At 46.2% G+C, this 26,010-nt stretch overlaps 1 protein-coding gene across 1 annotated transcript in view; it reads right to left on the bottom strand.

Moving 5' to 3' along the window:
* Window positions 1–26,010, bottom strand: part of FRAS1 (Fraser extracellular matrix complex subunit 1) — a 312,388-nt gene that overhangs the window by 10,321 nt on the left and 276,057 nt on the right. The window contains exons 55-69 of the mRNA XM_045017440.1: window positions 22,262–22,606; window positions 21,744–21,904; window positions 20,337–20,484; window positions 19,082–19,287; window positions 18,412–18,568; window positions 17,657–17,857; window positions 15,741–15,928; window positions 14,300–14,575; window positions 13,095–13,327; window positions 12,466–12,626; window positions 11,466–11,680; window positions 7,787–7,937; window positions 6,068–6,175; window positions 5,014–5,173; window positions 3,222–3,338 (exon numbers count right to left, since the gene is read on the bottom strand). Of these exons, the coding sequence (XP_044873375.1) occupies window positions 3,222–3,338; window positions 5,014–5,173; window positions 6,068–6,175; window positions 7,787–7,937; window positions 11,466–11,680; window positions 12,466–12,626; window positions 13,095–13,327; window positions 14,300–14,575; window positions 15,741–15,928; window positions 17,657–17,857; window positions 18,412–18,568; window positions 19,082–19,287; window positions 20,337–20,484; window positions 21,744–21,904; window positions 22,262–22,606 (2,827 nt within the window). The remainder of the gene's footprint in view (window positions 1–3,221; window positions 3,339–5,013; window positions 5,174–6,067; window positions 6,176–7,786; window positions 7,938–11,465; window positions 11,681–12,465; window positions 12,627–13,094; window positions 13,328–14,299; window positions 14,576–15,740; window positions 15,929–17,656; window positions 17,858–18,411; window positions 18,569–19,081; window positions 19,288–20,336; window positions 20,485–21,743; window positions 21,905–22,261; window positions 22,607–26,010) is intronic.

Genomic DNA, 26,010 nt, shown 5'->3' with positions numbered 1-26,010 from the left:
CCAGGAAGGAGCACTTGGGAATGCCTCCTTGTAGGGTACCCTCAAGCCCTTTCACCCCTGCTCCGGGGAAGAGCCGAGAAAGGTAACAAAGGAAATTAGCAATTGCCACCAGCTAATTAAACAACATAGGCACAAACCTCTTAGGACACCAAAAATCCAATCCTGTAAATTTTATTAAAAACAAAAAGAAAGAAAATATATTTGGAACTTAGGCTTTTACTAGATAAATTCCAAAAATTAAATAGCTTTTTGGGGGGTTCAACTTAAAGGTTACAAGCAAACAAAAGCATCTGGAGTTAGCACAGAGGAGATCCACAAGCCAAAATAAAAAATAAACCTGATCGCGTCTACCTAAACATTTCCTATCCCAATGAGTCCTGCTAGGTATGGAAAATAATTTGTTCATACCTAGTTCAAACCTTACACAGCATTCCTGCTTATAGCATTGCTGCTCTGTGTCCCTGCAGCCCAGAGAGGACAAAGGGAATGTTTCTTTCCCAATTTTAAAAGGTTCCACCTTCCCATTGGCTCTTTTGGTCAGGTGCCCACTTTCTTTTCTTTACGTGGGGAACTTTTTAACCCTTTACAGGTAAAGCAAGTAGAGAACAGCTACCAAGAGGGATTTTACAGTTAACTGGCTGTCTGGGTGTCCACCCTAACCCCTTCCTCCGATTTATCACAGCATACACCAGGCTCCCTGACCACAACAGGAGGAAGATATCGGAGAGGGACTCCTTGCTAAGACCCAGTCGAGAACAAAACCGGTGGCATTTCCTGTTCTGTCTGGTAGTGAACAGGTCCACTTGGTGAGTTCCCCATTTTTGGAAGATCATGTAGGCTACCTCTGTATGGCACAACCACTTGTAGTGACAGGAGAAGTCCCTGCTGAGCTGGTCTGCCAGCGTATTCCTGATTCTGGGAAGGTGACAAGCTTCCAGGTGGATTTCGTGGCTGATGCAGAAGACCCACAGATGGAGTGCCTCCTGACAGACAGCCGACGAGCATGCTCTCCCTTGCCTGTTGATGTAGAACATCGAGGCTGTGTTGTCCATCAGGACTCATACTACCTTGTGTGACAGGTGGGGCAAGAAGACTCCACATGCTGATGGGCATAAGCCATTTGCAGCGATTGCAGGGCTTAAAGCCTGGGGACCAGGACATGCCTCGTCCCCCAGCTGAGCCCCATTTGGATCTCACGAAAAGTTGAGAACTACTACTAAGGATAACTAAGAAACCACTAACTATATACAACTACACTACAGGTTTTCAAAGTTCACAAGAACAGAAAATGAAACAACGCTAGTCGAAGCAGCAGATGTTCCAGCACTGTCACTGGTGGCAAGAAGGAAATGAGGGTTGGGGGAGCTGGCCACGCCCCTTATATCGCGCCATACGGGCGCCATTCCAGGGGATTGGCTCTGGCGCCCCCTAAGGATACTGCTGAGAGAAAAACTTCTGGCACCGGTGCATGTGGCAAGCACACACACTAATATGGAACGGACATGAGCAAACACTTAAAGAAGGAAATGCAGCTTGGACTTGTCCACACACATAAGTTATGCCACTTTAAACATATCCATATAGTTAAACTGGTACGCACTATCCTAGAATGGACACAGTTATATTGATATAAAGGTATTTATGCTGGTTTAGCTTATTGCCATCTACACTAGAGTGAAAATCGCACCCTCTAACCAACACAGTTCTACAAAATCTGTGTGTAGACTAGACCTTAGATCTCTATCTTCCCCTGAGCTGCAGCTGTCACAAGTCAGTGTTTTCCTCCAGAGATGAAGCATCTGCTGAGAGCATGGGAGCCTACAGAACAACGCAGAAGCTGTGGTACTATTATTTGACACTTTGGAGCTTTATTTCCTACTGTTTATATGCTCAAACTGGAGCATATGGGGCACAACACTCATTAATAACAAATAGCTGCTGCCTGGTATAAAGGCTATGCATCAAGAGTGAAATTTTCTCCATTGAAGAGGGCTACTGCACACTATTTAAGTCTAGGGGCAGGGCTGTCCATGGGGGAGCAGAGACACAAGGTGGGTGAAGTAATATGTTTTACTGGATCAACTTCTGTTCGGGGGGAGGGGGGAGCAGGCAGATTAGTTGTGGGCTTCTGCATCACCTGTAAGCCCCAGAACTGGGACTGACTAAACCAGCATTGATCTGGGGTTTGCAGGCAGGCCAAGGGAACAAGCATGAGTTTCATGTACCCAAATGCCCCATAAAGGATGGAGAAAGACAGTGGCCACTAACCCACCTTTAGTAGCGATCACAGAAGAGCCAGAGATTAAGACAGTAAATTTCATCTTCCACAACCCAACTCCTGCTTAGTACCCTGCACGCAGCCCAGTTACCCTGTCTGAGTGTATGTGGGCATGGGTAGTGAACTTCACCCCAAAAGGAGAACAAGAACAACGTGGTTCTGATTTTCAGGTGTCCTGAGTACTGCAGCTCCCACTGGAGCCACTGATATTCAGCCCCTGTGACAATCAGGCCTATGTAACTCCACAGATTGTCTTTGACAGAAGCAAAAGGAAACAAAAAAAGATATCATGCTTTCCCCTGCCTTTCTGACCATTTTTTGCTGACATCCGAGCCAAGTGCTCAGACGTAGTGAAACGAGCTGTGTTACAAACCGTTCCGAGGGCCTCCAGTCAAAGTATAGATTTAATGTTGAGGGACCCCTGTTCTACTATTTTGATGGAGGACACTCTCATTCACTGCTGGAATCCAAAGCCAATAGAGAGTTTTCTCCCCTCTCGTTTCTGCTGTTGTTATAGCTCATGTTAGATACCTGCTGTGTCCGTGCAAATGATGCAAGCAGACAGACCGTGTCCTTGTAAAGCTAGCACAAAGTCAATGCTGTGATCTAAGCCATTTCAGCTTGTGGTGCTGTGTACGCTGCTCCTCCTCCTCTGGGGGCATATTCCACTGCACACCTTCTGTTTGAACAACTAGGTGGCTTTCTTGAATATCTATGAAATTCGTGTGCCCCAACCACATTCACATCTCAATATAACTATTCCTCATTCCTATATCCACACAATTCGATCTCTTTCATTGGAAGGTTCTTCATTTCTGACTCCACAAACTATCAGTTACTCATACGCTCCACTCCCTTGAGGCTAACCCATTTGTACCAACTCTGACCGCAGGTCTTGGGGTCTGAGTGAGCAGTGAAATAGGAGAATAGCGCCTCTCCTCACCTTTCCGGGGCATGAGCAGTACACGCCAATGGCTTGTCTCCTGGGTCAATCCACGGCTGCGTGGGCTGCACAGTACAAGGAATTAAGTAGATTGTGTACTCTCCAGAATAGTCCTTCCTGGAAACAGACAGGAGATGCCATGGTTACCGTATTAATCTGGGAGTTGTTTACCTGCCTGGAAACATTTATCAGATGGGCAGTTGCATAGCTTTTTGCATCCAACATTTTCTCATTAGTACAAATGATTATCCATGCCTGTTGCACTATTCTAATACTGAAGATAAAAGTTTTGAACCACTACCACCAGGTGTAAGTCCATCAATTCCAGTGGAGTTACAGCAGGGATGAGAATTTGGTCCACAATTTTTAAAGATGCTCTGTTTGCCTGTGTGCATGAACACAGCTGGATGAGAGACAAGGGATCATTTACTGAAATGATAGCAAGAAAAGAAGAGTGAATGAAGATATTTCTGGATCATAGCGTAAGTACTTAATTTTAATTAAACTATGAAACACAGGGACTGAAATCCTGCTTTAAAGTGCAAATCTCAATGCACCCTTAGGAATGAAGTCACTACCAATACTTCCATGCTACTTACACAGAAGTTTTGTCTCTCCCCCAAAAAATGAACTCAGTACACTTGAAAGGAACTGGATTGACAGCCCTGGAGATTAAGCTCTGCCTTTACTCACATGACGGATACAGCGTTGTTTGTAGCAGTGAAAGCTGCCTTCCTGTGTGCCTCCTCTCAAAACCTTGAGGTAATGCAGGTTCCATAGGGCATTCAATTCTAGCTCCCTTTGCTGAGTCTGCCCACCAGGCAGATACTGATGACTAGACTTCAGGCCACTGAATCCATTTTACATAGGCCACCAACAATCCTTGTTATGAGGAATCATATAGGTACTGACATAAAGGTATATAGTGCTTACTAACATAGGGCCAGATTCTAATACTACTTTCCTAGCTGAGTAAAGGTATTTCATTCTACAAGTAGTCCCATTGAGTGAGGGTATCAGAATCAGACCCATAGGTAAGACACATTCCCTGCTGTAAAAGGCCTACAATTTCAGGTAAACAAACAGAAGACAGGACACCGAGAAGAGGAGAGGAGGCAACTGGATAAAGAGAAGGAGGGGTTTTGAAGAGGTGTCATTTATATAAGATGATACAGAGCATAGCGGGAGGAGGAAGACAAAGGAGCCACCAGATTAATAACAAAATTAGGGGCTACCCACCAACCAGGGTTTAATTCAGCTGTTGTCATAGAAGTGAATGGAAACCTTATTCTCAGTTGCCTTGCACCTTGTGCAATCATTTACCCCAGAGCTACACAGGTGCAAGGCAACTGAAAATCAGGCCCAAAGACTCCATATCCCATTACCAAGCCCCTACAAACAACAGGCTGTTAATATGGTGAGAAGTTCTTGGAGAATAAAAAATTTATAAGCATATATATATATAAAGTCCTGATCATGTGTTCAGGACATCTAACAGGTGAGACTGTTGCCATTCACTTATTATACCTCCATGCCCAAAAGAGCCTTTCTGCTTATGTAAGATCCAAACAGATTAGAGGATTTATCAAGGCCACCCAGGAGATAAACAGAAATAACGTTTCATGCTAGTGGCTAATGCCATAACAGCAGAGAGAGAATTTAAGTGCTAGTATGACTGAACTGGACACTTTGCTCCAGGATGCTGTTAATACTGGCATTCTCAGCATGCACGAACACCATTCTGCTGATGGAAGCTACAAAGCCAACTGTACCCACAGTCCTCCTTCCTCACCTGTTATAGGAGCTGGTTGCCCTCCACAGCTGATAGGGGGAGTCAAAAGTCTGTGCACTCCACAAAAGCTGCAGATCAAACTCAATCCCTCCTAGGTGGTCTGGAGTCATTATAAAAGACTTCACATCTGGCAGAGTGTGGTGATCCATCACAAAATGCCCTGTATGGAGGAATACAAATACATCACCTATAGAGACATATTTTTACCTGCATCTAGCCTTCTTGTCTTGAAGTCACATGCTGGAGAGGTGGTCAGTAGAATATCTAATGTTCCATTAAAGGTTTAAAATAAAACAAAATATGAAAAGATCCAATCTTGGATCTCAAGAACTTGGAACTCAGTGGGATAACTCATGTGAGTAATGGTAACTTGTGTGAGCCAGGATCAAGCCTGCCCTAAGAAAGATTTACAAACAACACAATGGTAAAATACTGGCAGATGATGTACAGTAGCATTCCCACTGTTGCTAGCCGTGATGGGACTGCACTGGTGCTACAGCACCAAGCAGAGGATTTCAGAACGTCATTCGTCTAGATACGGCCATGACAAAGGTAGTCTCCTGCAAAGACCAGCTGACTCTAACGGCATCCAGCAAACTCTGGAGTATAGGAACCTCACTCCATCCAGCTGCCTACCATTAATGCCGACACTTTCACTGCTGGTGTCAGGAGGAGTCCCTGATACCTGGCATTAAACTGTGCTTGCTCTGGTTTCCTGTTCCTTAGAGCACTGGCTCCTGAAGGCAGAGAGCACAGCTGGCCTGCCCTGGGCAGGAACAAGTGGAAAAGGAGTAAGGCAGACAGAATACCACAAGTCCTTCCCAATACAGGTGAATTATGGTGCCAATAAACATAGGGAATGAATCAAACAAACAGCAACCAGCTAAGAGGGTAACAGCAGAAAAGCAAATTGGCCTTTGGATAAAAATAAATACATTCTTTGAACATGAACATTGCCCTCAGCCATATACAACGATCCTAGAACTTTATCATCACTGTCCTCAGGACCAATCAATATTTGTATGATGTTCTAAATCAAAGCTGACACTCTTACCTCTGAATTTGGCATGGGTCTTGAATTCAATAACCAGCCGGCCATCCTCTCGGATGTAGATCCGTATTATCTGCAGCCTGGCGGAGAGAACGCTGTCTGTCTGAATCCCTGCATGGGCATATTGAGGAGAAAGTGAATGTAACAGCAAGGGGATTGTCTAGAACATCTGCTTGCAATGAATGAATTCACATCACCAGCATGAATTCCAGAGGTAGAGAATCTGACAATACACACCCAGGGCCCAATCCTTGCAGCTCTTACTCAATGTGAGTAGCGAGACTACTCCTGGGAGGGCTGCGGGGTTGGGGTCTCAGCTTCAGCTGGTTGGGAATTTATCGATGAAACCTAAGTTACCTCTAAGCTATGCAGCCACGCAGCAGGCTATCAAGAGTCACGCAGACTGGGAGAGGCACCTCTGCCCCGGCCCCAGCCTCAGAACTGCCACAGCCGGGGAGGGGCGCCTCTCCTCCAGCCCTGGGCTGCCGCCGCGAGAGAGGGAGTCCTCTCTCCCTGCTGCAGTCCTGGGGTAGCCTGCACTCCAAACTCCTCATCCCCGGCCCCACCCCAGAGCCTGCACACCCTGCGCCCCAACCCTGAACCTCCTCCCGCAGCCCAAACCCCTCATCCCCCACCCCACCCCAGAGCCCGCATCCCTAGCCAGAGCCCTCCCCCCCCGCACCCGAACCCTCTGCCCCGGCCCTGAGCCCGCTCCCACACTCCGAACCCCCTCGGCCCCACCCCCGCCACACATCACCTCCATATTGGTGCACATAACAAAATTCATTCTGCACGTGGATGTAAAAAATTAGAGGGAACTTTGGATGAAACATTTCTCATTGGAAAATTCCTATTTGTCTAAACACATCAGGATGGACTTTCTGGTCAAAATGAGAGAGACACAGCCCAGAATAGCCTGTAGTCCCGTGGTTAGAGCACTCACCTGGGATGTGGGAGATGCAGATACTAGGCCCTGCTCAGCCTAATTCAGAGCACTGGCTATTCTGCAGTGGCACATACGCTCATGGGTTTTAAAAAAATTTTTTAGAACGCTCTTGGTTTTGTTCTGGCACAAAATGAAAACAGATTCTGAAACCTCAATATGTTTAGAAAAACAGAATTCTTGCCCTACTCACCACAAGCCCAGGGTTCAAGGAGGGGGCAAACTGGAGGGAAATGAAAAGGAATATGGACAGCTTGACTAAATAGAAAGGATGGGCTCACACACAAGCGGACCACAGACAGGTGTAGGTGTTGGTTCTTTGGTGTAATCATCAAAAAAGGAGAGAGACTGTGCAGAATTTACACCTGGCAGTAACTGAACAAAAGTCAGTTTGGACCAACTATTGGGAAAAAATTCCAAATGGTGAGTTCTGTAAGACTGTGGTAGGAAGCACCAACATTTGAATAATTTCAAAGAGAGCTGGAGAACGCAATAAAAAATATATCCCAGTGAACAATCTTGCCAGGACAGTGAAAGGGCTAGATGACCCAATAGGTCTTTTCCAGCTACAATTTCTACCACTCAGTGAAGGCAGTTTCATTTGTTAACGGACAGAGCTTAGAAGTTGAAGGACGACTCTCTTTGTTAAATATTTACAATGTAAGGGTCTGATCCCATTTGTCCTAACTCACACAGAACTCCCATGTGCTTCAACAAGTTGTGCCCAAAGTGAAGACTGCAGTAACAGTTGAGAAAAGAGGAAAAATGTGCCAGTCTACCTGTTCTCCAGAGAACAGTGTCGTAGAAGAAGGAAAATTCCATCTCTGTGTGATGCTCAAGAGAAGCCCAGCCTCTTGGTGCGGTCACATAAATGTAGGACACATAAAGAGGGACATGGACTGTTAGGAAGGACTGGGCAGAATCTCGCACCTGTCAATCAAACAAAAAGATGGTTATTGGGTTTTTGGGGGGTGAAAGATACTAGCACCAGTTCATAACAATGCTTTGTAGATTTACTGTAACTAGTAAACCCTATACACTCAGAGCAGTTCAGATTCTGCCACAGAAATAGCAAAAAGTCAGAGCAGCATTCATAGAATTCTTTTCCCATAGGTCTGGATCTTGTGTCATGTGGATGCCAAGCTACCTCTTTCCACAAGGAGATTCGTGGATGTACATGTACATGTAGGATGTACAAAGGGAAGGATGCAGTATTTCTAAGGCATTGATCCCCCACCCCACCCCAAGGGTCATACATTAGGAATAATCAACTGCAGAAATACAAAACGGAAAATGACTGCCTAGGCAGGAGTACTGCAGAAAAGGATCTGGAGGTTATAGTGGATCGCAAACTAAATATGAGTCAACAATGTAATACTGCTGCAAAAAAAGCAAACATCGTTCTGGGATGCATTAGCAGGATCTTGCAAGCGAGACACAAGAAGTAATTCTTCTACTCTACTTAGCACTGGTAAGGCCTCAACTGAGTATTATGTCCAGTTCTGGGCACCACATTTCAGGAAAGATGTGGACAAGTTGGAGAAAGTCCAGAGAAGAGCAACAAAAATGATTAAAGGGCTAAAAAATATAACCTTATAAGGAAAGACTGAAAAAATTGTGTTTAGTCTGGAAAAGAGGACTGATCGGGGACATGAAAACAGTCTTCAAATACATAAAAGGTTGTTATAAAGAGGATGTGTAAGGGTGGTTAAGCACTGGAACAAATTATCTAGGGGTGCTATGGCATCTCTGTCATTAGAGGCTTTTAAGAACAGGTTGGACAAACACCTGTCAGGGATGGACAAACACCTGTCCTTTCCACTGCTTGCATCCGAAGAAGTGGGTATTCACCCACGAAAGCTCATGCTGCAAAACGTCTGTTAGTCTATAAGGTGCCACAGGATTCTTTGCTGCTTCTGTCAGGGATGGTCTAAGATCAGCGGTTCTCAAACGTTAGCAACCTGAGGACCCTCATTTTGATTTAAAATTTTTCAGGGACCCCCCCCAAGCCCCTCCCCCCTCCCATGGGAGCTGCGGCATCAGTGCTCGGGGTGGGGGCAGTGCATGGAGGCCCCCTGCCCCCTCCCGGGCCTCAGGGACCTGCTGGCTGCTTCTGGGAGCAGCACGGAGCCGGGGCAGGTAGGAAGTCTGCCTTTGCCTCGCTGTACCACCAGACTTTTAGCGTGCAGGAGGCACTGGGAGGGAGGGGGAGGAGTTGAGGGAGAGAGGAGGAGAGTTGATCAGTGGGGCCCGTGGACCCCCAGGGGTCCACGGACCCTAGTTTGAGAAAAGCTGGTCTAGATAACACTTTATCTTGCCTCAGTGCAGGGGACTGGACTAGATGACCTTCTGAGGTCCCTTCCAGTCCTGCATTTCTATGATTATTGCTGATTAATGAACAAGTCTGGTTGGGAGGAGGGAAGCTTGTCTAGTCCTCCCTCTTGGAGCACAGATAATTATAGTGTCCTACAAACCATACAAGACACCCCAGTAACTGGATTTTTGTATATGAAATGGGCATGGTATAAAGCTATCATATTATACCTAGCTTTGCACATGCCCATTTCCTATATTGTATCTTTACACAAAGCCAGTTTTTCTCTCCTCGCCGTACATCTTCTTGCACACTCTGCCATTCTGGTGTAGGGTTAAATAGGTATTTTTCTTTGTTTACCAATTCATAGTACAGAGGCAAATGTACACAGGTGGAGTTGATGAAAGCTCTTTTTCAAGTGCTTGAAGCATTGATTGCAGCAGATGTTTTGAAAAAGCAAATATTGTAATTTGTCTAGGATTTTATTTAAGATTTTCAGGCAGTAAGCAAATACTTACAGATTAAAAAAAGTTTGACTCGAGTTTAACAGACAAATAGTTTTCTTGATTTGCATGATAAAAAAATAAGTAGCATTTCTAATTATTAAAGCCAGGACTTGATAAATGCTCAGTGTTGGCCTCTCTGCTCTCCCTGAAGTCAAAGGTAATTGATCCATTGACTTAAATGGGAACAGAGTTAGATCAGCTCTTATTGCTGTTAAAAATCTCACTGTAATTGCCTAAAGCAGGCAAATCGGGTGATGTGCAGAGGGTCAGCTGAAAGCCTACAAACCATTCAAGACCTCCCAATAACTGGATTTTAATATATGAAATGGGCACGTATAAAGATAACTCAGTGGATCATCACCGACGTTGCTGGTTTTCAAAAACTATTGGAATAAAAATAACTGTCACTAAAATGATGAATGAGTTTGCCAATGTGAATAAAGACAGTCTTTTTCCTGATTAGCATTTGAGAAATGAAAAATACCTCCCTCCCCCTATTCTGCTGAAAGAACATTGTGTAAATACAAAGCTGTTCCTCACCCACCGAAAACACTAGTGTTAGTCAAAGCTGAGTCTGCGAACATGCCTTTATCTTTATATGCATGTACCCTAGCTCTGTGTGCGTTATAAACGTATGGGTATGTGCGTCTGTTATAATACCTGGGCTCTATCACATACACTAACTGCGCACATGAGCTAACCACACACATTAGCTAACTGCGCACGAGGTACTGTGAATCATGATTTCAGCTCTAAAAACGCACGTCTCCATTCAGTGCATTAAAAGAGCAGCACTGCTTGCTCAGTCAGTAGAAGGAACAGTTAAACACACGAGCCAGTCTGGGTTATTAGAACATATTGGTTGCACATACTGCAACCAGTAGAGGGCAGTGGTGCTCATACACATAAACCATTATTTTATACTAGATTATTGCTGAGCCTCACTGTGCTAATCTGCACATCTGAGAAACCTCAAACAATTCCTGTGAGCTCACGCCACTATTCACAGAGGGCAACATTCTCAGCAGGTGTAAATCAGCATATATCCACTGAATGCAATGCTGATTTACACCACCTGAGAATCTAGTCCAAAACAGTTAATAGCAGAGACAGTCATGAATTTTCATATTACCAATACATTATTGCACTTACAACATTTACAGTATATTCCCTAGCATACCATGGAATAATATAATTAAAACGACTCCATGCTTATCAAAATAAAAGAGCCAAGTACATTTGATGATGTACTATTCATGCATCCGAAGAAGTGGGTATTCACCCACGAAAGCTGATGCTCCAATACGTCTGTTAGTCTATAAGGTGCCACAGGACTCTTTGCTGCTATTCTATAGGGTGACCAGATGTCCTGATTTTATAGGGACAGTCCCGATATTTGGAGCTTCTTCTTATATAGGCTCCTATTACCCCCCACCCTCCATCCCGATTTTTCACACTTGCTATCTGGTCACCCTACTATTCTACCTTAAATAATAGCCAATAGCCAATAGCACAAATCAAATGTGTACTGATTCCGTAGGATGGAAGGCACGCCCAATGAATATTTACTGCTACAGGACTTCTGCCTGAGTAAAGAGATCTGGATCGGGCTCAGGTCTTATGGAAATGAACCCTCACCTGGAAGTCAGCAGTTACAGATCCCCCACAGACATCGATTAATTCTGTCATGTCATAGTAAGCATCAAAGGTCCAAATGCAGCTCTTCAGATTGAGGTGTTTGTACAGCTGGATTGTCTTTGGTTCTCTCACGGTGGGATCAAACTGGTATGGACGGTCATATCCAGGACCCAGAACGATGCTGTCATAGGTCACTTCATCCAGGAATCCCGCTTCTGGAATTAGGAAACAAAAGGAGATGTATCTCTGCGAATGAAGGAACTCTGGCCTAGGTACTGACATAACATTTTAATTATCAGATGAGGTATCGGATATATACTGAGATGATGATTTTTATTACAGTAGTGCTTAGAGGCACTTTTCGCTACTTCAAACTGGAGTTAAGGCTGTCCATGTAAATAACAAAAAGGTAAAAATGTAACAGGGATGTTGCATTTATTCCAGAAACAAAATATTACAAAGCCAGGAAAATCAGGGCTAAGGTTAAACTTATAAAATATCCAAATATGTTAAGGTATGAAAACTCACAGTTAGGGCATCCAAACAACCTTAACTCTGCCCTGTAGTGACACCATGCAATAAACATACAATTATGACGTGTGCATTAGAGTGTTTGCAGTTCCAGGGTAGCTTAAACTAATTTTTAAAGACAAGTTTTGGATTTTTTCCTTGGCTCATGGAGGCCCTTCCACATGATTCGTTTGCTGATGCTGCTTTCTGTGCCACACAGCAGAATGAGGCACAGGGGCTCACTATGTACCTTGATAAAGACCTGCCAAATAACATATACGGGAAAGGGGAAATGACCTGCTAAGTGCATTCCTTCCCATTTATCTCCCTCAAATATAGCAACTCTGCTGAATATTGATACCACTTTAACAGAGACATTATTCTTCATTATATAGTGCCAATAGCATGCTAGGTTCTTGCCTTAAAGAGCTTACACTCTGTACATGCTTCCTTTTTATTTTCCAAAGCAATAGCTTGCTTTAAAGATTACCTGAGATGCCCTGCAGATCCCTGATGGTGACGAGGTTTGAGCAGACATGCTGGTGTCTGTAGATGGACTCGGATAAGAGGAAGTGCAGGTTGTGCAGAGGCATAGTGGAGATGAGAGGCAGCATTCCATCCTGGTGGGGGATTTGCACTGAAATATGGATTCTGGGACAGAATAAATAAACAGAAACAGCTGTTTATGCAAAAACTGTTCACAAAAGGGGTGCGTATTATAGCAGTTTACACAGCACATAACTAAGGTCTTGTCAACAGCTCATAGCACAAGTTTGAGTTCGTTAGTGTTATATTTATTTAGGGCTGAATTTCCTCGCTGATGTTGAGTAGCACAGTATTCCTTGAAATAGACCCCCTGACTGCCATATTTCTAACTCAAGGAGTAAGGCGTGACTTCAGAGGAAATCATATGAATGCTCACTGCAGCCTGTCAGTATTAAATATGAGGAGTGTGTGTGGGGGAGATCCAGTTCATGATGTACAAAAGAGACCTCATTTCTTACACACATCCATCTTTTTCTGTTCTGTTTGTTGTGTATGTAAAAAAATGAATTAAACTGTTAAAGCCCTGGAAGACCAGAATCAGGGTCAGGTGATTGCGCCTTTCCAGGCTTATACCTGTTCGGATGTTCCTTGTGTTTGACATCCAGATACTTCAGAGTGGCAATGAATGACTGAGCCTGGAATCCTCGGGCCGTTCCAGCTACCACAGGAGTATGACAAATGGCGCTGTCGGTCCCTATGGTAACTATGTTGCTTCTCAGCGGGGTCCCCACATGCCCGGCCTTGTCTACGGCTTTTGCCACACAGCGCACATGGAACCGCCGGCTGAAGTAAATGCTGTCCAGCACCTGGAAGGAATGAGGAAAGAGGTTTGCATGTGTGTAGAAGACAAAGCCAGGCCCGCCCCAATACACAAGGGCTGAGTTGCAGAAGTGCTGAGCACTCACAGCTGCAACGAAGTCAGTGGGAGCTGTGTTGAACAGACGACGTGTTCTCTGGTTATTATCGATTTATTTATATTACTGTCGTGCCTGAGGCTCCCAGCCATAGACCAGGACCCCACTGCCCTAGGTGTTCTACAAACACAGAACAAAGAGATGTTCCCTGTCCCCGAGGGCTTACAACGTACTGCTGAGTACTCTCAAAGTCAGGTCCTAGGGCTCTCAGTTGGGCATGCAAAATTAGTGGAAACGTCTGACCTCTATCTCAGTACCCCTTCTGTGAAACGGGGACAATGCCACCCCCCTCGCTTCACAGATAATAGATTCATTCATGTTTGTGAAGCACTCTCATGCTCTTGTGAGGAGCATCATGGAAATGCCCGGAAGGAAATTAATAATTGTCTTGAGAGAAGGGTTTGAATACTGTGCAGCAAATAATGCTTAGGGCCACCCGTTAAACAACCAGAATAAAACAAAATATTAAATAGGTTTTCATTCAGTGAGCACCATCCGTCTTGAGGCAGGTGTCCTATCGATCAGGGCATTAAAGAATGTATCATCATGCATATGCACCAGGGGGCTGAATTAAGGTTGCACAGGCAACCTTATTTCTGACACATCTTAACTTTTGTGTGCTGGACTTAGCAACCTTAATAATGTTCTCTTAATGAAGCTGGGGGCTTTGTGGGTGGCTGGGTGGGTTTAAAATATACACACATTACTTAACTTAGTTAATTGTTCTTCAAGAACTGATATTCCACTGACCTAGAATCTCAAAACGGCAAATGCTTCAAGGATGCGCTGTGAGCCCCACAATACTCACCATGTACTGTTATGCGCAATCCACACCCTCTTGCACTACTGTACACAGTCACGTACCATGTGGTTGATGCTAGTGAACGGCGTATTGTCCGTAATTGTTTCAAAGGGTGATCTGGCCCCATTCCCATCAGTGGGGGTTGCCACCTCCCAGCTGAACTGTATTGAAGACTGGTTGATCCCGGCCTCATCGCAGCGCTCCTTCATGACTAGGTACTTGGGGAAGTGAGGATCACAAGGCGTTACACAGATCAGTGGGTAGCCTGGAGAAGGGGATTTCTTTACGCCCTCTTTGGTTACTTCCTCCACATGGTCATAGTCTGTCAGAGTGACCACCTGCAGCAATGCAACACAACAGCTTTCACCTGGGACTGAGGGAAAGAGACAGGAAGCAAGGGGCTGGGCTGCTTGTTCCCTCAATTTTGAAACCTTGTTACTGTGTTTATTTTACTTCACAAATCCCACTGAGGATTACAGGGAAGGAGAGAGGTGTGTGGACTCAGCAGGAATGCTCAACGCTACCAGCATGTTGGAGCATCCTATGCTTTTAAAATACTAAATCCTACATTATGGAACACATTCATCCAATTCCTGAACTGCAGCCGTGTCCCTCAGAAGAGAAACAACCCAAGTCCTACATCTGCCCAGCTGTTCGCATTGCAGCTCAGGTATCAGGCTCTCTGCAGGAAAAGGTGAGTGGGATGCTACCAACATAATTATATTTGATATTACTTTGGATGCTGAAGCATACAAGGAACATGTCAGTGCATATACCGTCCTTTGCCCAAACTAAGGGCAATGCCAATGTAACAACTTCCCTGTCTGAGGGAAATAAACCCAGGAATTCTGGATGTAAAAGCATAAGCCTCTACAACTTAGGCAAAAGGACAAGCTCCGTTAGCATGGAGGTGGTAGCAGACTCAGACATCTATATGCGATTTGCCCACTAGAAAGGTTCCTACCTTATGATAATAGCTTAGTTAAGTGGGTCTTTCCCATGCTACTTCCTTATTATCTGCCATTTGGCAATCTACAGCCCCTCTCACCTTAATATAAGCAACTGAGTCTCTTCAGTCATGCCACAGTTCAAATGGCAGAAAAGCATGGGCCCATGCCTCTGTGAAGTGGGTGAAGAACCATTATGCAGCCTGTTCACCTATTCACTGCCTTGCCTGCTTCCCACACCACCTGGAATACCAGGATCGATGTCCCCTGAGCCTCTGCTGATCCGAAGAGGAATGCTGTGACTACAGAGGCTATGTCTACACTAGAGTTTTAACCTTGAGTTAACTGGTCACATGAACAGGGGTCAGCCTAGCCACAAATGTCTGTAGCCTGGATCAAGCATTTGGGAGTCTCCACACTAGCTTTTTAAAAGGCCTTGGCTTAACAGGCCTGCACATTCTAGTGCAGGCAAGCCCAGTGTGCTTTGTTGCGTGCTCTGCTTTTCTATAGATTCTCCCATGCCACTAACTTACATAATTCACGTTTTGCTACTTACAATGGGAGGTGCTGGTAAAATGAGGCTCCCTGCTGCTTCCTGATCCAGAATAGTAACTACTGCAGTGGTGATATCCCCAAGAACAGCTTCCACTGGATCGTCTGGACCCAGCACCACAGAAAAGGACTCATGCCACTCCCGGTCTTCGTTAGACATGATCTCCACCTTAAATATGATGTGGTCCACCCCTACACGAACGAACACGAGAGAGACAGAGAACCTGATATATCATCTGACATTACCCTAACAGCTCCCATAAAACACTGCATAGTTGCCTCAGGTCAGGATCATTGAAACATTATGATAAAATACACATGACAGGTTTTATCTGAACTCTAATGATTTAGCACCGTTCCAGCCAGGAGTCCATTTCATAAATAAAACTCCAGCTAAAACGACTGGTCCGATTGATCACCTGGCAGACTTACAAGCAGATGCTATATGAGGATTAATAGTGCTTGTCTTATATTAGCTGACTGTAATAAAAATCTATGATCCAAAATATATCCCATCCCTGTTACTAGTGTCTCTGTTTTAACTCTTCGGCTCTAACATGCAAAGCTACTGCTGGTTGGGGCCTGGTTTGAGTTATCTTGTAGGATCTTGAGGGGTTTCTGCAGAACTCCTATATACACAGGCTCTTTGATCAGTCTGTATTGTTAGCTGTCAACTGGCAATATTCTCTCTCTTACAATCACTCTCACTCTCAGACTTCATCGCCATAGCAGGAAGAAGGGTTACATTTTCAGATAGCAGGATTGCGGCCATAGCAGAAGGCAGGGTTGTAGCCAGGGGATTCCTACTGACGTTAATGGCAACTGCCTGGCTAAAACCTTACGCAGAACATTTACCGTTTACAGACGCTCCCCAACTTACGCAAGCGTTCCATTCCGGAATGCCTTGCGTTACTCGAACTTTGCGGAAGTCGGAAATGTATACCCAATCATTACGCCAAATCAATCAATCAATCAATCTATTTCTAGCTGACAGAACTTTTTCCATCAGTGCGGATTTGCGTAAATCGCGTTTGCATAACCCAAGGGGCGTCTGTATTACAAAAAACCCTCATCATCCAGCAAGGGTGCTGTGAAATATTGGATGAAATATGGGATTCGCTGACTCCATGGTACCAAACGTGAAAGGTGCTGTGGTTGGGGATGGCCTTCCAAATCTGTTCAAAGGCAGGTCATCGCTCTGAGCACCAGGCTAGGCCATCTTTCTGTCTCCTTACACTCATCACTCCCTGCTCACTCACACTTTGGCTGGCTGCATGAACATTGCTGTCAGCAAAACACTGTCCATTGTATGCAGAAGGGCGTGAGGGGGGATGTGGTTGGGCACCCGCAGAAAAGTGATGCTATGCTCCATTCTCAATTCCCCACCTCCACTGTTTTTCAATTTTTATTTTTCTCTGCAGTGGGAAGTGGAGGGAACCCTGACATCCCCAGTGTGTGCTCTGTCGAAACATCATTTGACTGCTTTTTGTGGTCTCTCCAACGTACTAAAAGAATTCCTCTGAGGCTTATGACTGACTTGGGAAAAGTAAATATAACCCACCCTGTGAAAGATTATTGAAAGGATTACATAGGTATTTCGTATTATAAATGCTGCATCAAATATGACTGCAGTGTGTGTGTCTAGAACAAACCCCAAAGCGTAAATACATTAGAGGGGGTTGGTGTGGCTCATGTTTTTGCTTATATGTGAAATCATACACCCATGAAAAACAAGACACATACAATGACTTCAATGGGAGCAGAGTTGGGCCAATGCCAAATGTTTTGAAAATCCCCCACACAGAGTTTTGTTGTTTAAATTACTTACACATTTTCCTTTCATTTTAATTTGTTCTGGCCTGTGTTAAATGTCCCTGAGTAATCCCTCCACCCCATAATTCAATTCCAAGTATCCTTTACCAGGGCTAAACTTGAGGACTCGACTCTTTGGATAGTAATCGACTCCGGACTGGGCTGAGCCATCACGGGTGCTGCAACGGATCTTCGAGGTCCTGTTCTGGTCCCCTCTTCTGAGCACCTTGATGTTTAGGATAGCAATGCCCTCAGGGCCTGGAGGTTCCCGTACTTGGTATGCAGCCTCTTCAAACTCAATGGTGGGTGCTAGAGAAATGGTATGAAGAACAGAAACACATATTTGCAGCAACTCTAGTAGCCTCAAAATAATCTGCATCACAGTACGCTTTCTAGCAGCCCAGGCTGAACTGATATAGCTCCTTTTAAAACCCATCAGCACTACTCCACACATCAGAGTGAAGTTTGAGAGGCACTCCTGACATACAGCCTAGACATGGCTCTCTGACACTCTGCTGCAGCCAGGAGCCACACAATAAGCTTGGCACTCATTCCTTCAGGTTGCCCTTCCAGCAGCCAGGTAGGCTGGCTTACCTGACCTTTCCAAATACACTAATTCCATGTTTTGTCTAGCATTAGTGGTCCTTTATTTATGTGCCACAGCGTACTGCTAACATGAGATTCAGAATCAACTTTAAATGTGAGTTAATACAGTGTAATGGAGCACTGATCAACAAGTCAATCGTTCAATTTGAGCCAGTTTACATATAGTGACTAACATTCAGACCTGGTGTAAATTCCACTGACTGCCCCGGAATTGTACCTGCTCCGTCTAGTTCCTAATGTAGCCCATTCTCTCTTACCATCTTCATCATTGGAGACAGCAATGGTGGCCATGTCATTCTTTCCGATTCTAGCTCCACTCCAGTGGTTTCCAAGGGGACTGCCAAGATAGATCCGGAATTGCTCCTCTGGTTCAAATGCAGAGTCATCATTGATATAGACAGTGCAGTTCTTCACCTACAGCCAAGTACATAATCAGTTAAAGACTAGCAACTAACTCGAATAATTCCTCTGAACTTAATGGAAGATTAGTGTTTCCTCACATTCCACAGTGTATTAAATGATGAAAGAAGCCTTAGAAACTCTACGTGGACATCAAAGTGCAGCTATATGATGAAAAGTGGCTGTGGAAAAATGGCATTTTTTACTCACTACAGCTGGTCCTCGTGTGTACTCTGAGACTATCTAATCAAATCGCACTACCTGTAATGCTAAGTATTATTGATACCCAACACTTGCTTTTTATGTGTTAACTAATATTTATTGTTAAATGCAGATTCTCCATGGACTCATCTTTTAATTCCAGAAGAGTAACAATAGCTAATCCAAAGCAGTTGAAGTATTACTTCTGAGAAAGGGCATCTGGTAAAGCCTCTGAACAACAGAGTGCCCAGGAGAACATCCAGCTTTTCAAAACCTACTCTGCTGATTGCTCTTGGTCCTTCCCCAATCCAGTTAGGTTTAACTCGCCTTCTCTCCTTTCAAAAAAGTGATGCGAGACTCCTCTGCATTTCTCCTCTCCTCGAAGTCCTCCATGACTTCTGCTGTCTGGCTGCGGGTGTAGCACCTGACAGAGGACTCATAGCTCAGGTCTCCGGTCCGGATGATGGGAATGTGCAGGACACCCTCCTTCTCCTTCACGGCGTACAAGTCCTTGCCAAACTGCATGTTGGGTACTGCAAGGGGCACAATAACATCCACACCTGTACTGTGATAAAAGCTAAATAGCAGCCAAAGCAGGCATGCCATGTATTGAAGTACAACCATGTGGGGCTGACAGTCCTGCAGTGAGATGTCTGATTGGATAGTCAACTGTGCTCACAAAGAGTACTCTTGACTTTAACCAAGCAGCTGATCATGGCTCTCATTGGGAACTGGAGATTCTCATCCTACCAACCCTGAGTCACCCACACAAAAAGTTACTGAACATTTTGCTTTCCCTAATATTTTGTAGCCTGAGGTAACCACCTGTTCTGCACGTACTGGCGAACTAGCCATGCCCTAAGGTATATGCATCTGAGTGGTATGGGTACTGTATGCTGGGGATACATATGAAGAATGGGTAATACTTAGATAGGTTATTGTTCTTAGGGCATTATTGCAATCATGACATCTTCTGTGGCCAGGGGTAGAAAAAGCCTGAAGCCAAGAGGGCAAGTCTCAGCAGATGGTTGAGGAGCAGAGACAATTACAGGTTATTACAGAGCAGTTTTTCTGGGGTTATGTGACTGATGCATTTCTTTACCAAGCCGATACCTCCCAGGGAGAAAATCACAGAGGTCAGGATCATGTTTAAAACACAGGAGGGAGGAAAAATACCGAGAGTTGAAATGAATACACGTAAGCGTCAATCCATCTGCTAAAAAAAAAGGGCCATATTCTCATGCCCATACCCATGCTGAATAGTGCCTGACTTCTCATGAAGCATGGACTGGTTTCAATGGGACCATACGAGGAAGACACTACTCACTGTGAGCAAGGGTGACAAAGTCTGGCCCCAAATGGGAGGAGAAAATAGGAATTTTATTTTGCACTTCCACAGACCTCAATTTCTTGAGGACAAAGAAACTAGGGAGAGAAACTATGAAGGACAGGTGACATGGAATGTGTCATGTGATGTCATCAAACGCATCCTGGGTGTTTTCCAATTTCTCTTAGTACACAAGGGAAATATGTAAAGGAAGGAGCTAGAATGGATTCGATATAGGTTCACTGTATAGCTTACCATCTTGGAAGGTGTCGTTAATGGCCACTATAGCTTGGAAAGGTTTGGTCAATTCAGCCCCATGGGGTGAGCTCAGGTATACAACAAACGTCTCCAGCCCTTCAATCACTGGATACTGGGCATCGTCCAGGATTGTCAAGGTGCAGTACTAGAGGAAAAGTAAAAGAACCAGGTGATAAAACCTGTTATCCTCCTTCAACTACTGGGGCTTCAATACAAACCTAGCAGGTAACTCAGGGTATGTCCAGACTACCCACTGGATCGGTGGGTAGCGATTGATTTATCACGCTCCTGTTGACTCTGGAACTCCACCAGAGCAAGCGGCGGTAGTGGAGTCGACGGGGGAGCTGCGGCCGTCGATCCCACGCCGTGAGGACGGGAGGTAAGTTGAATAAGATACGTCGACTTCAGCTACACTATTCCCGTAGCTGAAGTTGCGTATCTTACATCGACTTCCCCCCCAACCCAGTGTAGACCAGCCCTCAGCGATATGAGCGGAGAGTAACTGTGCTGTAACCCTCTCCTTTCCTCATCCCAGCTCCACCTTACTCTTGTAGTTGTCACCCTCATGTCTCGAATTTTAAGGTGCACAGGAGATTTTCAAAGGTACAAGTGAATGTTAGGCACCTAATTCCCACTGAAAGTCAATGGGAGTATGGTGCTTAATTGCCATTTGTGCCTTTTAAGATATCCCCTTGTAAGCTTTTTGGGGGCAGGGCCATTGTCTTTCTGTATGTCCTGTGAAGTGCCTGGCACATTTTTGGTCACTATAAAACAGACAGAGAAGTTCAGCTTCTCTAAGCATTACAAATTGTGACCACTCACAAATGGAGGAGGATTAGTAATGGGCTGAACAACTGGGGATTCCATAGACTCGGTGGCATAATGGGACAAAATCAACAACTTGGCTTGGCCAATAGGCCCTGAGTATCACTGGGCTTTATAAAATTAATGTTACGTGTTTGTATTGGGGCCCCACTGGGGTAGGTGCCACGCACACAGAATGAAAAGATGGCTCCTGCCCTAACGAGCTGACAATCAAAGGCTAGGGCAGATGGGGCAGGTAGCTCTGAAACATCACTAAAAGCCGGCAGTCTGGAAGTGGGGATTTTACATGGGAAATCAGGCTGTTCTTGGCTGATGTTTGGAAGGTTTGTGGCAACTCCTTCTGCCATTTATGCGTTTCTTTATTTGACTAAAATGACTCTTGATGCAGCTGTATTGGTGCGGGATCAATTGTATCTATAAAAAAAAATACTTGTGTCGCTTTTATTCTTAATGTCCCCAAACCTCTGAAACTAAACAACTGCAGTAAATTTAACTTTCAAAAGCAGTGAGTACAGTGATTATATAAGAGAAAGAGACTGAAATCCGCTGCATCTAGTCACTGGGTGTGTAGTCCAATACCTCCTCAGTTCTGCCTGGCCTGAACTCTACTTTCTTGGCGCTGGGGATATAGTCAATTCCTGGACTGGCCGAGGGTGGGTCTGAAGTCCGAGTGGCACACCACACCGAGGTGGGGGTTGAGAGGTCAGTACCATGCCGGATCACTGGAATGTCAATGGTGCCTGGAGGTGAAGTTACACATATTAAAGCCATGATTAGAACTTAGCTGGACATGAGAAAAACACACATCTGAAATGTCAATAGGTGCCCTCACGCTGGTTTGCCCTTTTCCTTCACAGTGACTCTGTCCGTGGCTCTACAGAAAGGATAATGCCGGGCAGACGGCAATAACCAAAGCTCAGCTCTAACTTGTGGGCAGGATGAGCAAGTGCCCTAGCCGCTGCCCGTTTCCTCCACAGCACACATCTGGTTGGAGGGTTCAGTGCTTTACAACCCCCACTGGTAAAGCAGTGTTTCTATGGCAAGTATCTCACAGTGACAACAAGCCCAGACCCAACAGAATTCCTGCTTTCCCTTACCTGCATCCTCATTGACAGTAAAAGTTGCGTTTCCCAGGAACACAGTGGAGGCGTCATTGGGGCCACTGATCATCACCTTGGCTGAAGCCACGCTCCCTATGCGCGCATTACTAGAGGCATCCGCCAGGGCAATTTCAAACTCCTCCTCCTCCTCGTACTCGCTGTCATCGATCAGTTTGATGTCACAGGTTGACATGGTGACACTGGGCCCCAAAATAACACGGTTCTCACTCGACATCCCCCTAGACTTAAAGTCGGAGCCAGACTCCAGTGCGTAAAGGCTGCTGCCTTTAGCAGATTTGGAGATGGTGTAGCAAAGAGCAGATACGATGCTGCTGGCATCCCCTACAATGTAACATCCACGGGGACAGAAGTGTTATTGTCAGAAAATTACACGAGGCTTCATTTGCTGTGGAAGAACATAGGCCCGCATTCGACCCGAATGAACTCTGGGTTTAAATTGAGTTTGGATCTCAACGTAAGTGATAGGCCTGAAGCATGTGACCAAAAAAAAAAATAGTAAGAAGGAGAGATTGTTTGCGTTAAACTTGTAGTTTCCCTGCACATGCCAGTGTTATCTCATTTAAGGTGTGGGTTGAGGTAACAGAAATAAAGAAAACATGGGGAATTGGGCACCAGGTGCAGGAAATAATTGGTGTGTTTAGTTTATTACAAGGAAATGCATAGTTTAGTAGTTAGACAGAAATACAGCAACATGAGATAAGGAGGAAACCTTGAAAAGAAAGAGGCTCAACCAGGAATCTTGTCTTGACCAAGCCAGGGGCAGGGTTCTGCTCTAAAACTCCCTTATCTAGCTTTAGTTAAGGTCCAATAAACAGCCATGACATCACTTGTTTGTCATAGTATATAAAAAGCAAGGTATCTAGGGGTTCTCTGTCAGTGCCTTTCCTTACCCCTCTGGAAAACAGCATGACGGGAAGGTACCTCCCAGGCCTAGTCCTGATGAGAGTATTTGGGCCAGTAATTAGAACTGTATCGCTGTTGGGTATAGAATATAGATATACATGCTTATGTTTGTACATTGTGTACAATCACCACCAAGAAGCCTTTGAACTGATACAGGAATGCTTGTGTGGAAACTGAGTTTCCTAAACTTATTAGGAAAATAATTTCCGACAAACTGGATAAATTCAGACATTCAAACATCGTAATCCAAATTACAATCCGTTGTAATTTCTAGAATAAGGGGAAAATATTTATGCAAGGGTGTTCTCAAAGGGACACTCCTTCTGCTCTTAGCCATATACAGAAATTGGCCTAGCATGAATTCAAAAGAACATTTTGATATTTTTAACCAGCTGAATCTCTGGACACTCAACTCCAGCCCTGTACTGTTGCCTTCTGTTGCTACTCGACTGAAATCAGAGATCGAAGAGGGCATGTCTCCTACTACATGCAGCAACACTGCAGGTGTATTCCATGGGAAGTATAGCACCCGAAACATAGGGAAGAAGCCAGCAGATATCCTGGTTTGCTTCTGTTCCCGCTGTCTTCAGCAGGAGCTGGACTGGGCCCTAAGGCAGCAGGCCTAAACTCAATTATTGACTCTAAAGGAAAACCAGGCCATCCTCATTGCTCTCTTTCCTTTATTTTCAGATATCCTTTTCCCTGTGGATAATGCTACATTTATAAAAAGAAAGGAAGTAACCCTGTTTTTCCCTCTCTTTTTCAGCTTTGATATCTGCCCACCAGAAGGGAAGATCAACTCGCTTAAAAGCTGGGAAAGCCTGCTAACCTCAAAGAGCAATGGAGCCAGATGAGATAAAACTGAGTCCAGACAAGCACAAGAGGCCCATTCCTGCCACCCTTCCTCATGTAAACAGTCCTAGTTGTACTTCTACTCCTGTGAAAAGAGGATTGGGACCAACATCTCCATCAATAAAAACGCCACCTGAACACTTCTCTGTTTTAAAATTCTATAATCAAAAGCAACGTCAGAGATGGGACTAAAGACTCTGAATGTAGCAGCAAGTTCTAATCTCCTCCACAGAGGGCACTGATTTTGCACTAGAGCAGGGGTCTCAAACACGCGGCCCGCGGGCCGCATGCGGCCCGCGGAGCTCTTCCCTGCGGCCCGCGGAGCTCCCCCACCAGGGCCGGCTCTAGAGTGGGGAGCCCAGAGCCTTTTAACTCCCAGCCGCGGCTGGGAATCAGAAGGCTCCGAGCTGCCCGCCGCGGCGGGGAGCCCAGAGCCTTTTAACTCCCAGCCGCGGCTGGGAATCAGAAGGCTCCGAGCTGCCCGCCGCGGCGGGGAGCCCAGAGCCTTTTAACTCCCAGCCGCGGCTGGGAATCAGAAGGCTCCGAGCTGCCCGCCGCGGCGGGGAGCCCAGAGCCTTTTAACTCCCCGCCTCGGCTGGGAATCAGAAGGCTCCGAGCTGCCCGCCGCGGCGGGGAGCCCAGAGCCTTTTAACTCCCAGCCGCGGCTGGGAATCAGAAGGCTCCGAGCTGCCCGCCGCGGCGGGGAGCCCAGAGCCTTTTAACTCCCAGCCGCGGCTGGGAATCAGAAGGCTCCGAGCTGCCCGCCGCGGCGGGGAGCCCAGAGCCCTTTAACTTCCAGCCCCGGCAGGCTCCGAGCTGCCCGCGGCGGCGGGGAGCCCAGAGCCTTTTAACTCCCAGCCGCGGCTGGGAATCTGAAGGCTCCGAGCTGCCCGCCGCGGCGGGGAGCCCAGAGCCTTTTAACTCCCAGCCGCGGCTGGGAATCAGAAGGCTCCGAGCTGCCCGCCGCGGCGGGGAGCCCAGAGCCCTTTAACTTCCAGCCCCGGCAGGCTCCGAGCTGCCCGCGGCGGCGGGGAGCCCAGAGCCTTTTAACTCCCAGCCGCGGCTGGGAATCAGAAGGCTCCGAGCTGCCCGCCGCGGCGGGGAGCCCAGAGCCTTTTAACTCCCAGCCGCGGCTGGGAATCAGAAGGCTCCGAGCTGCCCGCCGCGGCGGGGAGCCCAGAGCCTTTTAACTCCCAGCCGCGGCTGGGAATCAGAAGGCTCCGAGCTGCCCGCCGCGGCGGGGAGCCCAGAGCCTTTTAACTCCCAGCCGCGGCAGGCTCCGAGCTGCCCGCGGTGGCGGGGAGCCCAGAGCCTTTTAACTCCCAGCCGCGGCTGGGAATCAGAAGGCTCCGAGCTGCCCCCCGCGGCGGGGAGCCCAGAGCCCTTTAACTCCCAGCCGCGGCTGGGAATCAGAAGGCTCCGAGCTGCCCGCAGCAGCTGGGAATCAGAGGGCTCCTGGCGCTTCCCGCCGCCAAGCCGCCAAACAGCTGTTGGTGGTGCTTAGCACTTTCCAGGAGGGAGGGGGGAGGAGCGGGGAGCCGCGCACTTAGGGGAGGAGGTGGAGAAGAGACAGGGCAGGGGCGGAGCCTCATGGAAGGGGTGGATTAGGGGTGGGGCCAGGGGCAGCAAGGGGGCGTGTCAGTGATGCGGCCCTCGGGCCAATGCACTCGTCCTCATGCGGCCCTCGGGGTCATTTGAGTTTGAGACCCCTGCACTAGAGAGAGAAATCCTGTTTTTGCTCACAACTGGTGTGTTTGCTCTAGTGTTGGCCAATGGTGAAAGCAGGAATTTGGGGATCAGGGCTTCCAAGTTGCCTTCTTGGCTCCGTCACTGATTTATTGTAGGACCTTGTCATTTAATCGCTGTATGTTTCAGTTTACCCATCTATAAAATGGGCTTAACACCATACAATGGAATTTCAAATCTTGGTTAGTTAGTGTTGGTAAAGCAGCTTTAGCTCCTGTGCGGAG

Source organism: Mauremys mutica, chromosome 5 (assembly GCF_020497125.1).
Source record: "Mauremys mutica isolate MM-2020 ecotype Southern chromosome 5, ASM2049712v1, whole genome shotgun sequence".
Lineage (NCBI taxonomy): Eukaryota > Metazoa > Chordata > Testudines > Geoemydidae > Mauremys > Mauremys mutica.
This window is presented reverse-complemented; position numbering and strand designations above follow the sequence as displayed.